The sequence below is a fragment of the Indicator indicator genome, chromosome 14 (assembly GCF_027791375.1).
Source record: "Indicator indicator isolate 239-I01 chromosome 14, UM_Iind_1.1, whole genome shotgun sequence".
NCBI lineage: Eukaryota > Metazoa > Chordata > Aves > Piciformes > Indicatoridae > Indicator > Indicator indicator.
In genome coordinates this window covers 3,260,011-3,275,945 of record NC_072023.1, presented here as the reverse complement: position 1 = coordinate 3,275,945, position 15,935 = coordinate 3,260,011, and the positions used below count along the sequence as shown (strand labels likewise).

The following is a 15,935-nucleotide window of genomic DNA, read 5'->3' as shown; positions in this document are numbered from 1 at the left end:
AGGAAAAAAAAAAAAAATATATATATATACATAAAAAAATTCCTGCTCAATGAAAGGTTAAAATAACCAACAGAAAAGAAACTCTACTGGATTAAAGCTGAGTCAGACTCTGTCCAAGTTGTAGAAGAGAAAAAAAATAAAGCTAAGACAAACAAATATTACATTTCTCTTCCAAAAGAGGAGGGCAGGGAGTAAAGGTTAGCTCATTTTTATCAAGTATTACAACTAAAAGCCTATCCACCAGGTGTCAGTGTATTTCCACTTTAAGAAATAAAATAAAAACAAACAAACAATTCTTGATACAACTGTCCAAAAAAAAAAAAAAAAAAGCCAAAACAAATCAGGGTCCTTCTAAACATATCCCATCTCAAAGACCAGCAAGACATTATGCTGGCTTCCATTCCAGGACTGAGGAAGGAGCAGACTCAAAGGTGTGAGGGTTAGTTAAAAATCAGCTCTTTGCCTATCTAGACATTTTATTGCCCTGTGGCAAGGAAACAGAAAAATCAGGGTTCAGTGTTACACACAAAGGAAGGAGAATTTTCCAACCTTCTATAAATTTGTCAAAGGTTTCTATTTATTTTGCCATACCTTAGCAGATTGACCTCTCGTCATCAAATGCCTGCATATGGTGTAAATATAAATAGTACCTGCAAAAAAAATAAAATAAATAAAATAAAATAAAATAAAATAAAATAAAATAAAATAAAATAAAATAAACAACAGGTAAATTCTATAATCGTACCGCAAAACTGCTACGCTAAACCAGCTGAAACTTCTTGTTAATATCTGGGTTGGCATTTCCAGAGGCGGAAGAGGAAATAAAAATAGAGGAAATGAACAACCAAAAATAGAATAGAACAACCAAAAATAGAATAGAACAACCAAAAATAGAATAGAACAACCAAAAATAGAATAGAACAACCAAAAATAGAATAGAACAACCAAAAATAGAATAGAACAACCAAAATAGAATAGAACAACCAAAATAGAATAGAACAACCAAATAGAATAGAACAACCAAATAGAATAGAAAAACCAAATAGAATAGAAAAACCAAATAGAATAGAAAAACCAAATAGATTTTTTTTTTCTCCTTTGAAATTAGAGAAGATGAAGCCATCAAATTCTTGGGCAATATTAGCTTCAAAAATACAATGAAGTAGTATCATTAAAGAATGAAATATTAAAGGTGGATTATATCTAACTAGAGATAGTCATGACCCTTAGGCTGACCTTAGAAAACTATACATAGTTTCTCTCCATAGATTTGCTTAGCAAAGAGATGTAAATGGCAAAGAAATGCAAATGGAAAGCCTGAGGTACCATTGTAGATGAGCCAACACAATTTCTCCCGAGGTAGTGCCACTTGCATAGCAAGTCGTAATGAGGACAAGATAGTGAAACAAGTCTGCAGGGACTCCTGACTCTGGAGATTTCTGTCACTGCTGCAAACCATCTGATAAATGCAAATGTTTCTCTCTTGCAAAGCGTGGAACTAAAACAGGTGGAAACATACATAACATTAACATACATGGTTCAAAGAGAGGCACAGCTCCTTTTCATAGCAGCAAAGCACAAAGTGATCAGACATACCCAGGGAAAAAAAAAATAAATCAGTGTGACAGTGAAATGAGTATAGGGATATGGAGAAAGTGCTAAAGCTTTAAGGTTGCTGTACCATCACCCTCAGTCCATTTCCACTAGGGCTGCTGAACGGGGGTGTGGGGAGAAAGGATGAATAAGGCATGAAACTGATATTCAAATAATCTACCTTGAATTCCTGGCTTCTCCAGAATCATAGAATTGTTCTGGTTGGAAAAGACCTTTAAGATCAAGTACAACCATTATTTAAATATCAAGTCTGGTGCTAAACCATGTCCCTTAGCACCACATTTCTGCATCTTTTAAACACCTCCAGGGATGGAGATTCAACCACTTACCTGAGGAGACTGTGTTTGAGAACCCTTTCAGTGAGGAAGTTTCTTACAATATCAAATGAAAACCACCCCTGGTGCAACTTGAGCTCTTTTCTTCTTGTCTTATCACTTGATAATAGGGAGAAGAGACCCACGCCCACCTTGCTACAATCTCCTTTAGGTAGTGAGAGTGAGAAGTTGCCCTCTCAGCCTCATTTCTTCACCCTAAACAAGCCCAGTTCCCTCAGGTGCTCCTCATAACGTTTATTTCTCACTCACACATATGTTACTTTTCTCTTCTAGAGATACAACTGTTCCTTCTCTTCCTTGTAATAGCTAACACAGCTGTGATCTCAGTCCTGTCTGGAGTTCCTTGTCCTCTGAACAAACTAGGATGTGAGAAAACTAACCAAGTGGGACACAGCCAGTCAGTCCCTCTCAGAGGCCTATTAACCTGATAATATTTGATTTCTAATTTTTTTTTCAGTTAATTCACTGAAACTGGAAGTTTCATGCCTTGGAACTCCATTTCTGTGATTTCCTTAGTATTCCATTTTAAAAACCCCAAAGTTAACCATATATACTTATAAAGCCTTCAGATGTAATTACTTGACACATTATCATTAATGGTTCCCAGCTGTACAGATCACTGCCAAACTAAGGTTCTATATCTGGAAATTTAGGGATACATCAGTGTCTAAAGGCTAAGCTACAGAACAAGCACTTTAGCAGAGACTTATGATGACATCTGGCACTAGGATTTCTTCAAAGTCTAGGCAGACATATAGAAAACAGGAGAAACCACCTCTGGAACTTCAAATTTATTTAGGAAGCAATTCTAAAAATAAACAAACTAAAATGTATTAATGTAGTCTTTGGTCAAATTCTCTCTAAGAAGCTGAACTGTTTGAAAAAGAGAGGAAAAAAAACCCTGGAGTATATATAAACAGAATATTTCTTCTATCATGACATCTGCTTCAAGCTTTTAAGCAAGCTGTCCTCTTTTTTTCTATTCATCGAACACCTATTTACAATCTAACCCTGACAAGAGGAATATAAATTTGCTTGGCTTAATACACAGGAGATGCCTACAGTTTCCTTCTGCTGTTCTTGATCACAGGGCAACTTGCATTAATTCATTTTGAAATATCCCCCACGTGCTGAAAATAGATCTCCTCTGCAAAGAACTGCTTCAGGTAAAATCTGACATGCTTCTAGCATCCCATCTACACTGAAACACTTTCTGCCATGGGTCTAAGTCCCAAGACCCTACCTGGATAAGCAATTAACACGAAAGGATGCAAACACATTCAAGGTCACTTCGCTTCCCTGGGCTTAAGGTATTTACAAAACTATTCAGCATTCTCTTCTGCTAATAGTGAGCAAATCAGCTATTGATGATAATGCCTTTTGACTGTGTCATGAACTTTTTGCACATGCTGTAATTTTGCATGTTGGTGTTACAAATGACTGTGAAATGTTTCAATTCTCCTGCACTCTGCCCAGTTCTTCCATCACACCCTAAAGAAACTTCTAAAACAACTGCAGGACTGTTATCAACTTTTTTCCCCATATCCTGACTCTGACAGTGGTTAATGGCAACTATTTCAGAGCAGACGTTGCTGTAGACTCTTATAGAATAACCTATTCAGAGAAAATTGGCTTCTTAAAATTGAGTTGACAGTGGTTGCCTTATGCCCCAAGAGCACAAGCACTTACGTCCTGTTAAAAAGGTACACCAGCTCTGGAGGTTTGTATCATACAGAAAACTCTTAAATCTCAACACAATCTCTATCAACAAACTACCAAAGACAATGAAATACTGGAACAGCTTGCCCAGAGACATGGTTGAGGCTCCAGCCAGACTTGATGGGGCCCTGAGCAACCTGATCCAGTTAGAGATGTCCCTGAACACTGCAGGGATGTTGGACAAGAAGAACTTTGAGGATCTCTTCCAGCCCAATGCATTGCATGATTAGTTAATATTAACATGTAAATAATATGAAGCACACTTGTGGAGGAGAAAACAGATTTTTTTTGAAGCAATTCATGTCTTTGACCAAAAGAAACCCCCAAAACCCCAAACAACAACCTACCGTAAGTGCTGCATTATTGTCTCTGAACCCATTGGGGAAAAAGGTGGATTTAAATCGATGCACATCACCCAGGACATCATCAGGCTTTACTGAAACAAACTGCTGAAGGTATCTTCCATAGCACTGTGAAACTGCCAACTTGTATTCCTGGAGAACAAATAAAACACAGCTGCTGAGGTTTGTGTACTACATTTCTCTTTCTACAAAACATGGATTATTTGTTAGTGTTGTTATGGAACGACAAAAGTATCAATGTGAAAGAGCAGCTGGAAGTAAACCACTCAAGTTTCATCCAAACATTCAGCAATGTAACTTCTAATAGGAACATTTAGGTTGTGTGGCCTGGTTTTAAGTCTGCTGGCAGCTGAGTCCCAGCAGTCCAGTTACAACAGAAGGGTTTTCTCCTTCCCAGCCAACCCCATCTCCTCTGGGTGGGCAAGCAGGAAAGGAGCCTGGAAAGCAGACATGTCAGTTGAGATAAGGCCAAAGAGAGAAGGGAAAACTTTACTGTGAGGGTGACAGAGCACTGGAATAAGCTGCCCAGAGAGGTGGTGGAGTCTCCTTCTCTGGAGACTTTCGAGACCTGTCTGGATGCATTCTTGTGTGGCCTGCCCCAGGGGATCCTGCTTTGGTAGGGGGGCTGGACTCAATGATCTCCAGTGGTCCCTTCCAACCCCTACCATTCTGATTTTATGAGATATCAGAGGACAGTTGTCAAGTATGATCTTGGGCTACTGTAGTAAACTCAAAGACTTCCTGGAATGTCCTGCAGCTTTACAACAGTGAAGACAATGATACTACACTTTCAGAAAAGCAGTTCATCATGTAGAACTTTATAAACCATATACAGACATCAACATTTCTCTCTGCTCTGTTTCCCTGATGTGAAGATGCTTCGTTCTTATAAAAGCAGAAAGGAAGAGAAGGAGAAAAAGAAGCAGATGCACTGAAGAGAATGAAACAAGTGACAACTGGAACTTCCATCTGGTCAAGAAGTCAGCATTAACAGACCAGAAATTGCCACCAGCTCTTTAAGAAGAGTTAACAAACAAGATGTTGAGCTTCATGTTTCATTCAAAATAGAGTTCCTTAGCAGCATGATGATCCACTCTAACATCATGCTGAGAGTGTGCTTCAGCTCTGACTCAGATGTGGAAGTTCCTCTTACTGAATCACTTCTTCCTGCAGCGAAGGTTATACAGAGTTTTCTCTACCACCTCCACCACTTCTAATACACAGACAGCCCAGTCATAATAATTTGGGGACTGAGGGGAGAAAAAAATAATTTGTACCCATAAAAATGATCCTTTAATGTTTAATCACAGCAAATTCCAAAGTATTTCCTTGCACTCACTTTTTTTCTATATGAATTCATAGAACCATAGAATTGTTAGGCTTGGAAGGGACCTCAAGGCTCAGCCAGTTCCAACCCCCCTGCATTGGGCAGGGACACCTCACACCACAGCAGGTTGCTCACAGCCACATCCAGCCTGGCTGCAAAAACCTCCAGGAATGAGGCTTCCACCACCTCCCTGGGCAACCTGTGCCAGTGTCTCACCACCCTCATGGGGAAAAACTTCTTCCTAACATCCATTCTGAATCTACCTATTCCTATTTCTTTCCCATTCCCCCCAGTCCTATCATTACCTAACACCCTAAAAAGTCCCTCCCCAGCTTTCTTGTAGGCTCCCTTCAGATACTGAAGCTGGTGAGTGGCTTCCTACCTCCGTGGTAGCAATTACCTTCAGTTTTTAATCACCTGAGGAGCCTAACACAGATGGCCCTACTGTCCTCTTTGCTGTGTGAAAGCAGCACCCAGACACAGAAACTTTTGCTTTCCATGGACAGTTATGGGCAGTTGGTCACTTGTGTGATCTAATGTACAGCCCCAGGCTGTGATAACTCTTAGAACCCCAAGTCATGGATCAGAATATCATTAGATCAGCACACCATGGATCAGAATAGCAACTACCCCTGCTGATATGTAACAAAGAGACAATTTCTCTCCCAGGATGTTTAAAATATATGACCAGAGATAAAAGGCAGAAAGGGAGGGGATAAAAATGAGTCAGTGCTGATCTGTATGATGACTAATGGGCTAACTGACTTCCAGATATGTGACATAATGAATTTGGGTGTGTCCTAAAAGATACATAGCAGATGTATAATAGGAAGGAATCCAAAGTAAGAAGTCATGAAAAAAAAAAAACAACCCAAAACCCACCAGGAGGACAGAAAGTGAAGTTGGTGCTTACCCACTGACTACTAATAACTCATTTTTAAGGACTATGCATTGTTAAGTAATATGTAACATAAAGGCAGATTAAAATTCAAAATAATCTCCATTAGTTTTCAGCTGGGAAACAAGAGGGGTGCTAATGGAACAGGCTCTGCTCCATCTGTCACAGAACCTAGTGTATTACCCCACATTCGTCTTTCCAGGAATTCATTACAATTTGTAATGCACATCCATCTCACAGGGTTTTTTATTTCCTTTTTTTTTTTTTCCTTTTTCCACCAAGGAAAGAAATGTATAAAATGAAAGCTAAGTTTGCAAAGCCAAAGAAATCCAGTTAAAACTGGGAGTTCCTCTGTACTTGGCACTGGTGAGGCCACAACTTGAATCCTGGGTTCAGTTTTGGGCCCCTCATTGCAAGAAGGACACTGAGTTGCTGGAGTGTGTCCAGAAAAGGACAAGAAAGCTGCTGTAAGGTCTGGAGAACAGAGCTGGTGAGGAGCAGCTGAGGGAATTGGGGGTGTTTAGCCTGGAGAAGAGGAGGCTGAGGGGAGACCTCATTGCTCTCTACAGCTCCCTGAAAGGAGGCTGGACTGAGGTGGGGGTCAGTCTCTTCTCCCTAGTATTGGGTGATAGGAGGAGAGGAAATGGACTGAAATTGTGCCAGGGGAGGGTTAGGTTGGAGATCAGGAAAATTTTCTTTACTGAAAAATGGTCAGGCTTTGAAACAGGCTGCCCAGGGAGGTGGAGGAGTCACCATTCATGTTTGACTAACTGAGCACTGAGTTGATATTTCAGTGGAACAAGCCACCACTGCTCTATCATTGTCGTGAATTCATAGAATGGCTGAGGCTGGAAGGGACCTCAGAGGTCATCTACTCCAATTCCCTTGCCATGGGCAGGAACACCTCCCAGTGAGACTCAGCTGCTCAAGGCCTCATCCAGTCTGGCCTTGAACATCCACAGGGAGGAGGCATCCACAAGCCACCTGGACAATCTGTTCCAGAGCCTCACCACCCTCCTACTGAAGAACTTCTTCCTAAGATCCAGTCTAAACCTACTCTCCCTCAGCCTCAAACCATTCTCCCTTGTCTTCTCTCTAGACACCCTTATGAAAAATCCCTCTGCAGCCTTCCTATAGGATCCCTTCAGGTATTGGAAGGCAGCTCTAAGGTCCCCCCAGAGTCTTCTCTTCTCCAGGCTGAACTTAAGCAGTATCTACAAACACAGATATTATATTCTAGAGTGTTGAAACATTAAACAAATATTAAAGAAAGAGTTTTGGTGGGGTTTTTTGGTGTTCAAAAAGGCAATCACAGAATATCAGAATATTAGGGGCTGGAAGGGACCTCGAGAGATCATCCAGTCCAACCCCCCTTCCAAAGCAGGATCACCTAGAGCAGGTCACACAGGAACTCATCCAGGCAGGTCTTGAACATCTCCAGAGAGGGAGACTCCACACACCCCCAGGCAGCAGATATAGAAAATATATCAAGAAAAATCAAGGCCATTTTACAATAACAAGCGAGAGATACAAACCACCAACTTGCAATGGAGTTTCATTATTTTTCTTTAAGTTTTTGCTAATTACTAAATAACTTCCAGCAAAATATGACTAAAAAATTAAAGCAGTATAGAAACATAATGAAACAAAGACTGTGACTGAGTATATTTTTTTGTTTGTTTCCACATGACTTACCTTGATCTGAGCAAGGGAATCACCAACTTTCACAAGTTTGTCATTGTAATACCACTCTGGCAGTCGAGGCTTGTATTTGACCCAAATATTAAACAAAGCATTTGCTCTGGGGGAAAAAAAAAAAAAATACAGGAGAAAAGGTTTCAGATTAAACTGGCAGCAGACTTGTCATAGCAAGTCAACAAATCAAGAGAACTTCCAATTGTGAAAACTCCTTTCTTCCAAATCTCTCTGAACTTCTGCATATTTCAAAAGAAGTTATCATTAAACCTGGATTTAACAGGCAGCCCAGGATGTTTCTGGGTTTCATTTCTGTCACCAGTTTTTCTCATGCGTTTGAAAGAAGATGCATTTTCTCCTGTGTAAATGAATCCCCGTGCACTGGTCAGACATAGTCACAAGAGGAAAATCTCTCCCAGCTTTCAGCTTGTGTTTGAGAGGTTCTGTTTGAAGAAAGAAGTTGATATTTTAAAGGAACTCACAGAATTCACCAGGTTGGAAAAGACCTTCACGATCATCAAGTCCAACCTATCACCCAACACCATCTAATCAACTAACCCATGGCACTAAGAGCCTCATCCAGGCTTATTTTAAATACCTCCAGGGATGGTGACTCCACCACCTCCCTGGGAAGTCCATTCCAATGGGCAATCACTCTGTGGAGAATTTCTTCCTAATTTCTTCCTAACACGATGAATTACAGCTCAGAGCAATTATTGGATTGAGAACTACAAATGCTAAGAACAGCAAAAAGGATCCCAAAATAACAGTACATGTCAGGTAGCAGCAAACTTGGGAACTAGTAGCCATGGAATGAATCATGGAGCTACAGAGTATATCAAGCTATGGTATACAGACCTATAGAGCTTATGGTGTATGTAGAACTATACCATGCACCCCAGGCTGTGCAAGGCTCAAGAGCAGTCTTGGGCTGAAGGACTTGGGGGTGTCAGTTGATGGAAAACTCAACAAGAGCCAGCAGTGTGCACTTGCAGCCCAGCAGGCAGCTGTGTCCTGGGCTGCATCAAAAGCAGTGTGAACAGCAGGGCAAGGGAGGTGACTTTGCCCTTCTGCTCTGCACTTGTGAGACCACACCTGGAGTCCAGTTCTGGGGTCCCCAGCTTAAGAAAGGACATTGAACTGCTGGAGCAAGTCCAGAGAAGGGCCACAAAGATGATCAGAGGGCTGGAGCACCTCCTTTATGGGGACAGATTGGGAGGATTGGATCTGTTCAGCCTGAAGAAGAGAAAGCTCTGGGGAGACCCTATAGTGTCTTTTCAGTACCTGAATCTGGAGAGGGACTTTTTACAAGGGCTTGTAGTGATAGGACAAGGAGCAATTGATTGAAGCTTGAGGAGGGGAGATTTAGACCGAAGATTAGAAAAAATTCTCTCCAGTGAGGGTGGTGAGACACTGGAACAGGTTGCCCAGGGAGGTTGTGGATACCCCCTCTTGAGAGGTGTTCAAGGCCAGGTTGCATTTGGCATGAAGGGATCAGGAATTTTAATTCATAAAGGGTGGGATTCAGAGAGGAGCAAATGACACATTGGTTAAAACAGAAATAATTTTAGAGCAGCATGGTGGTGGCAGTGCTTTGCTGTTGTCCCTGCCTTTTACTCTAGCCACAGCTGTCATCGAGGATTACTTGGTGTAACAAATTACTCACTTGGCTGAAGCAGCAAGCCTCCCATAAACAGTAACTAGCTCCAAGCAGTTTGCCTCCTCTACAGAGGAACTGACTGCTCCACACCAGTACTGCAGTCCCTGATCCCTGATGTTTGATGAGCCAGTGCCTTCATGTGTACAAGTTTCCCATCCTAGGTATAGAAAGCTATATTTAAACTGGAAAACAATAACTGATCAGACAGACTGATGATAATAAGCACAGGGATTTTCCAGAAAAGACTCCTGTTACCAAATTATTAATAGTATTGACAGTGCTCACAGTGCCAGGCAGCTCTTACATCTATTCTCTTAACAAATCACTTGTAGAGAAAGCTCAGCAAAGAGTGCTTTGTGAAACCACAACAGCTAAATTATTCATGGGCAGCAATTTATGAGGAAGGAAAACAACTGAAGAGAGGAGAATTAATGTTTGAAAATCGCCTCCTGTTCTCACATGTAAACCTCCTGCTTACGGCTGTGGGGTAGCTGGAGCTTTTCTATTTCTCAGGATGCTGAAGGCAAGACATTTTCTTAAACTGTTGCCTGGCATTCAGGAACTTGGAATCCATTCTCAATCTCACAGACAGTTCTTCATTTCATTTCACAAGACTCCCAGTTAAAAAAAAAAAAAAATAAGTAGCATCTTTTTTTTTTTCCACACAAAAAGCTGTGAGCTTTCCACCTTTCATTTCAAGGTGAACCAGATGGCTCTATGAGAAACCTGTCAAACTGATCTTTATGCCAAAAAATCACAACAATCATAATCCTTTTTTGTTTGTGTTTTTTTTTTTTTTCTGAAAGTATCATCTCAGCACAATTCTCAGTTTTTGAAAGTAAGTAGCAGAGAAGTAAGTAGGACATTCTAGAGGTGTATCCTCAAGGAAAATTGCAGCAACAGCACAAACTAGGCCAAAAGCAACAACCTCAGTCAAATGTTCTAAGGCATTATATTTTTAAAGGAAACCATAGCCCAGTTTAATGAAGGCCACCTTCCAAATGGGGAATTTGTCCCTCCTAGTCCATCCACAGCAATTAACAGCTTGGGTGGTTACTGGCTTCTTATACTGAGAGAGGTATTTCGCTCCAGTTAGTAGGGATAAGCCTGCAAAGAGACTCCAAAGAGAAGGAAGCTGTCAGGCATCTGGGAAGAGCTCCCTTGGACTATCAAAGGAAGCTTAGGAAAAGAAGTGTCCTTTGTCAATGGCAGGGGGGTTGGAACTAGATGATCCTTGAGGTCCCTTCCAACCCTAACAATTCTATGATTCTAATTCCAGAGTCTAAGAGGTTTGATGGAGGGCTGTGTGTGTGTGTGGAGAGAGGATGGGGTAAAAAACCATAATTACCAAGCTGTAAGGCTGTAAAGTGAGTGATAGTAAGAATGGCTGTGGGTCAAGCTCTGGCAGGTGAGACTAACACATTTCTTTAAGACTGATCAGCCAGAAGGTCCACAGCAAGGTTTAGTGTTGACCCTTCAGTGCTGGGTCAGGGGTTGGATTGGAGGATGTTTGAAGTCTCTTCCAACCAGATACATTCTGTGACTCTGTGAATGCTCACATTATCACATGAGTGCCTCAGATGTAATAAGGAAGTTAAGAAATCTGTGATAGATTAGTTTAGTAAAGTCCTGACCAACCTGGCTAGACTTTCTGCTTGGATGGGGAGATTCAGGTAAGGTGTATCTGCTACAATGCCATGACTAACCACCAGTGAATTCATGACACAGGAATGTTTCTCTTGACACAGACAAAGGAGGAGAGTGAGACACTTCCCAAACAGCTCATCAGCCTTTCCTTTAAACAAGCTGTAGGACACCAGAATAACAAGCTAAACAAGTGAATCCTCAGAAAAAAAAAAATTAAAAAAAAAAAAAAAAAACACAACCAAAACTGAGCTGTTGGAGCTCAGAGGTAAAGTTGCTTTATTTCCAACCATTTTAAGAATAACAACAACAACAAAATTCCCTCAGGTCAACCCATAAAAGTGCAAGGCCCACATGGTTATACTTCTGTGCCAAAAGTCTTTACCACAGGGAGTAAAGGATTCTCTGATATTGATCAAAAGAAGCCTTATTAAATAAGAGTGGCTAAACCACACAACATGAGATCAAATCAACAGTTCAAGGTAATCCTTCAATGGCCTCCTAGCAAAGAGAAATGGGGTGAAACAACTTCTCATTTAGTTGAGGGAAAATCATTTTGATTGCTACTTCTTCTGATTGAAAAGGTTCATAATTCCTTCCAGTACAGGACAAGCCCCCAGTAATTTTTGTTTCTTGTATTAGAACATTGCAAGTGTCTAAATTATGGCCTTACTGTTGACTTATCAACAGCAAAGGCATTGGAGGAATGAAGCTGACAGCTTTATTTTTCTAAACTCTACATCCTTGTCATGTGGAAGCTGGTTTACTTACTCCTTGAATAACAGGAACACTTTGATCTCAGCCTATGCCAAGAAAAGTAGCTTGGCAAATGACACAGCAAGAAGTCTTCAGAGCATTTAGGAAAGCACATGTAAGAGCCATTACCTTCAGAAATTCTTAGGAACAACCAGACTGAGGCTAGTTCTGCAAGTAGCACACACCTCAATTTTGATCTATCAAATGAGAGTCAAAGGAGAAACAACCCTGAAACTTCAGCGTCACAAATAAATACTGATGACTTTTCTAGCTGCCTGAACACATGCTAATAATCAGAATTCCAGTCTTCTACCTCTGTAGTGCCCCCATACAAATGAAGAATGACAGAGGATGCAGAGCTACTGGCAGCTTCATGCTACACAACCTTCTCAACACCCTGGAATTTTGTGACTTCTGGGATCAAGACCCAGGTTGAGTTAGTTCTCACCTCCATGATGAGCACTGCAGGATTCTTTGGATAAGGAAATGCTACCATGCCAACTGAGTAATGTGTGGACATGAGTCACACCTACAAACTACCAGCTGGAGTAAGACTGAGCCTGCTCAGGTCAAAAGGAAGGCTTGGAGGCACTGCTCACAAAAATTGGTAACTTGGGATGATATTGCAAACTGATCGGATTCAGCATGCCCAACATCCAACTACAGGGTACAATGAATGTGTAGAAGGTAAAATGAATGTGTAGAAGGTAAAATGAATGTGTAGAAAATAAAATGAATGTGTAGAAGATAAAATGAATGTGTTAATTGCCAGAAATTTGATCATGTCTGAAGGAGCTGAATGGAGTTCCTTCCTCTAAGGATGACTTTCAAAGTAGGAATACAGAGGAGCTAAAGTGAAAAAAAACAAAACACAAAAAAAAAGGTTTGAAGCCACAGAAAGGACAGAAAGGCTTAAAAATAGCAAAGCACTGAAATCAGATGCTGAGGTAACATTAAAAAGCCAACATAGTGAAATTCAAAATACCCAGGCAAAAGCCTGAGGACTTATATCTGCATGACAGATCCAAGCCTAGACCTGACAGTGAACATGCCACATAAACAAACTGGAAATCCAGATAGCTTAGAAAAGGAAAGATCTCCAGTGGAGACAAATACCAGGCTGCAGAATTTCATAGCTCCTGAAAATGTATACAGCTCCTGTAGAGAAGAGTCCTTTGTGGACTACATCGAGGAAAGTACCCAGTGACACACAGAAGGGTAGAAGCTCCACCCAACTGACAAGACAACCACCCTGTAACCTAACTCCTGTGTTGTGCTTGTATTATATCTTGATAATCTGAGAAAGTTTCAATTTTTTATCTTAAAAACCTGGACATGAGCCAGCAATGCTCACCTGCAGACCAGAAGGCAAATTGCATCCTGGGCTGCATCAGAAGAAACATGGCCAGCAGATTGAGAGAGGTGATTCTGCCACTCTGCTCTGGTGAGACCTCACCTGGGGTGCTGTGTCCAGCTATGGGACCCCCAACACAATAAGGACATGGACCTGATGGAGCAGGTCCATAGGAGGGCCACAAAGGTGATCAGAGGGCTGGAGCACCTCTCCTATAAAGACAGACTGAAAGAATTGGGCCTGTTCAGCCTGGAGAAGAGTCCATGGAGACCTTGCAGACATCTGCAAGTTTGATATCTGAAGGGGACCTACAGGAAGGCTGAAGAGGGACTGTTTAGAAGGGCTTGTAGCAACAGGATGAGAGGTAGTGGCTTGAAACTGGAGCACGGTAGATTTAGGTTGGACATAAGGAGGAGGTTCTTCACAGTGAGAGTGGTGAGAGACTGGAACAGGTCGCCCAGGGATGTGTTTGAGGCCCCATGACTGGAGACATTCAAGATCAGACTTGATGTGACCCCAGCCAGACTGGTCTAGTTGGAGATGTCCCTGCTCATTGCAGGGGCTTTGGGCAAGGTGACCTTTGAGGGTCCCTTCCAATACAATGCATTCTGTGAATCTGTAAATTTAGAATAGAACACTGCTCAGGTAATTATGATAGAAAAACAACTATTTACCTTAAAGCAAGCAGAGGAACTCTTATCTCATTATGTATTTAAATGCACTATGGAGAGCTCCATGAGAAATGCCCAGTCTACAGAAGACATATGCATGCACTATGATTCACACTGTGATTCCAGTTGCTCTCTCAGCTGCATTACAAAACCTAGATGTATGCATGCCAATAGATCTGCCTGTATATAAGCAAATAAGCACAGTCACACTTGCCATATACTCTGGCTGCATCTATGTATATAAACATAGCCACATGCACAAAAAGAGCTGTCTGGTGCTTTCCCCTGCAGCCCTGCTGCCAGTGCATCTCTGAGAGGCACGTACGTGCCACCAATATTCACCCTGGCACGCAGCAGCAGCGTGCTGGTGGGCTGCCAGTTTCTCCAGTACTGTGAAGGGATTTTCCTAACAGAAAGCTCAAGCAGCTCTGATGCAGCCAACTGTGGTGTTTGCCAGCTTTCACAACACCTTGTGCTTGTTCCCTAAAGCATTAACTTCTAGGAAGTGCTGGGGGGGAAATGTTCAGATTTTAGAAGGGTTTTAATTAAAAGAATGGAAAACGGATCGATGGTGTTTTGGCACACCGCTAGAGAAACTGGCCCAGATTAACAGCCTCCCTGGCTGCTATCTCCCAGGCCAGGGGCATTGATGGGAAGAGCATCTCTGGCTTCTGGGAGCCAGGAGGGGCGAGGCAGGCTCCATGGCAGTGCTCGGCGGGCCGCGGAGCGCAGCCGAGAGCGGCGTGTATAGACCCCCTAGGGCGGCTGCGGGGAAGGGACTGGAGCAGGAGGGCACAGAAAGACGGGAGCGGTCGAGAAAGGGGGGACTGAAGCAGGGACTAGCGGGAAGGACAAGCGGCTCTCGGAGCGGCAAGTGGGGTCGACAAGGGGGCGGCGGCACAGCCCCTACCCGCGGCGGTGGTTCTCGTGTTGCTGCCCCTCGGGCTTCCCCGCTGCTCCCAGGCGCCGCAGGAAGCCCAGGACGTTCCGCAGCTCGGCCTCGAAGCTGTCCACTACCGGGTTGCCCGGTGCCACGGCCCCGAAGGAAGAAGCCGGTGGGGGCTGCGGGACCAAGGCGAAGTGCGGCGCGGTGCCCTCCGCCATCCTGCCGGCCCGGTACGGAGGAGACGCGGCGGCGTCGCCAGACAACGGCCCCGGCAACGGCCCCCGGCAACGGCTCCCCGCAACGGCCGGCAGGAACGGCGGCGGCTGCCGTGGGGGCCCCTGGGGCTGAACCCTGAGGCGGCCGAGGAACGAAACCTGCCTTCGTCCCCCGGGGAAGGGGCCTTCGGCTCGGCGGTCGGGGGGTGAGCGCGGGGTCTCGCACAGAAGTGAGGGTACAAGGCAGAGTTCTTCACCTGTCTCCAGCAGCTGGGAGCAGTGCCCAGTGGCCTGGGGTGCATTAAGAGTGTGAGGGAGGTGCTTCTGCCCCTCTGCTCTGCCCTGGTGAGACCACACCTGGAGTGTTGCGTCCAGTTCTGGGCTCTCCAGTTGAAGAGAGACAGGGAACTAGAGAGAGTCCAACAGAGGGCTGCGAGGATGATTAAGGGAATAGAGCATCTCTCTTGTGAGGAAAGGCTGAGAGACCTGGGGCTGTTTAGCCTGGAGAAGAGCAGGCTGAGAGGGAATCCTATTAGCGTCTAGAAATATCTGAAGGGTGGGTGTAAAGAAGAAGGGGCCAGTCTCTTTTCAGTGGTGCCAAGTGGTAGGATGAGGGGCAATGGATACAAACTGGAATACAGGAAATTCCACTTCAACATGAAGAAAAACATTTTTCCTGTAAGGGTTTAGGAGCACTGGAGAGGCTGCCCAGAGATGTGGAGTCTCCTTCTCTGGAGACTTTCCAAACCCACCTGGACGCTTTCCTGTGTGGACTGTCCTAGGTGAACCTGCTTTGTCA

At 43.2% G+C, this 15,935-nt stretch overlaps 1 protein-coding gene across 1 annotated transcript in view; it reads right to left on the bottom strand.

Moving 5' to 3' along the window:
• Nucleotides 1–15,139, bottom strand: part of CFAP54 (cilia and flagella associated protein 54) — a 112,904-nt gene extending 97,765 nt beyond the window's left edge. The window contains 5 exon segments of the mRNA XM_054386770.1: nucleotides 592–650; nucleotides 1,327–1,498; nucleotides 4,016–4,162; nucleotides 7,951–8,056; nucleotides 14,946–15,139. Of these exon segments, the coding sequence (XP_054242745.1) occupies nucleotides 592–650; nucleotides 1,327–1,498; nucleotides 4,016–4,162; nucleotides 7,951–8,056; nucleotides 14,946–15,139 (678 nt within the window).
• Between the last annotated feature and the right edge of the window lie 796 nt (nucleotides 15,140–15,935).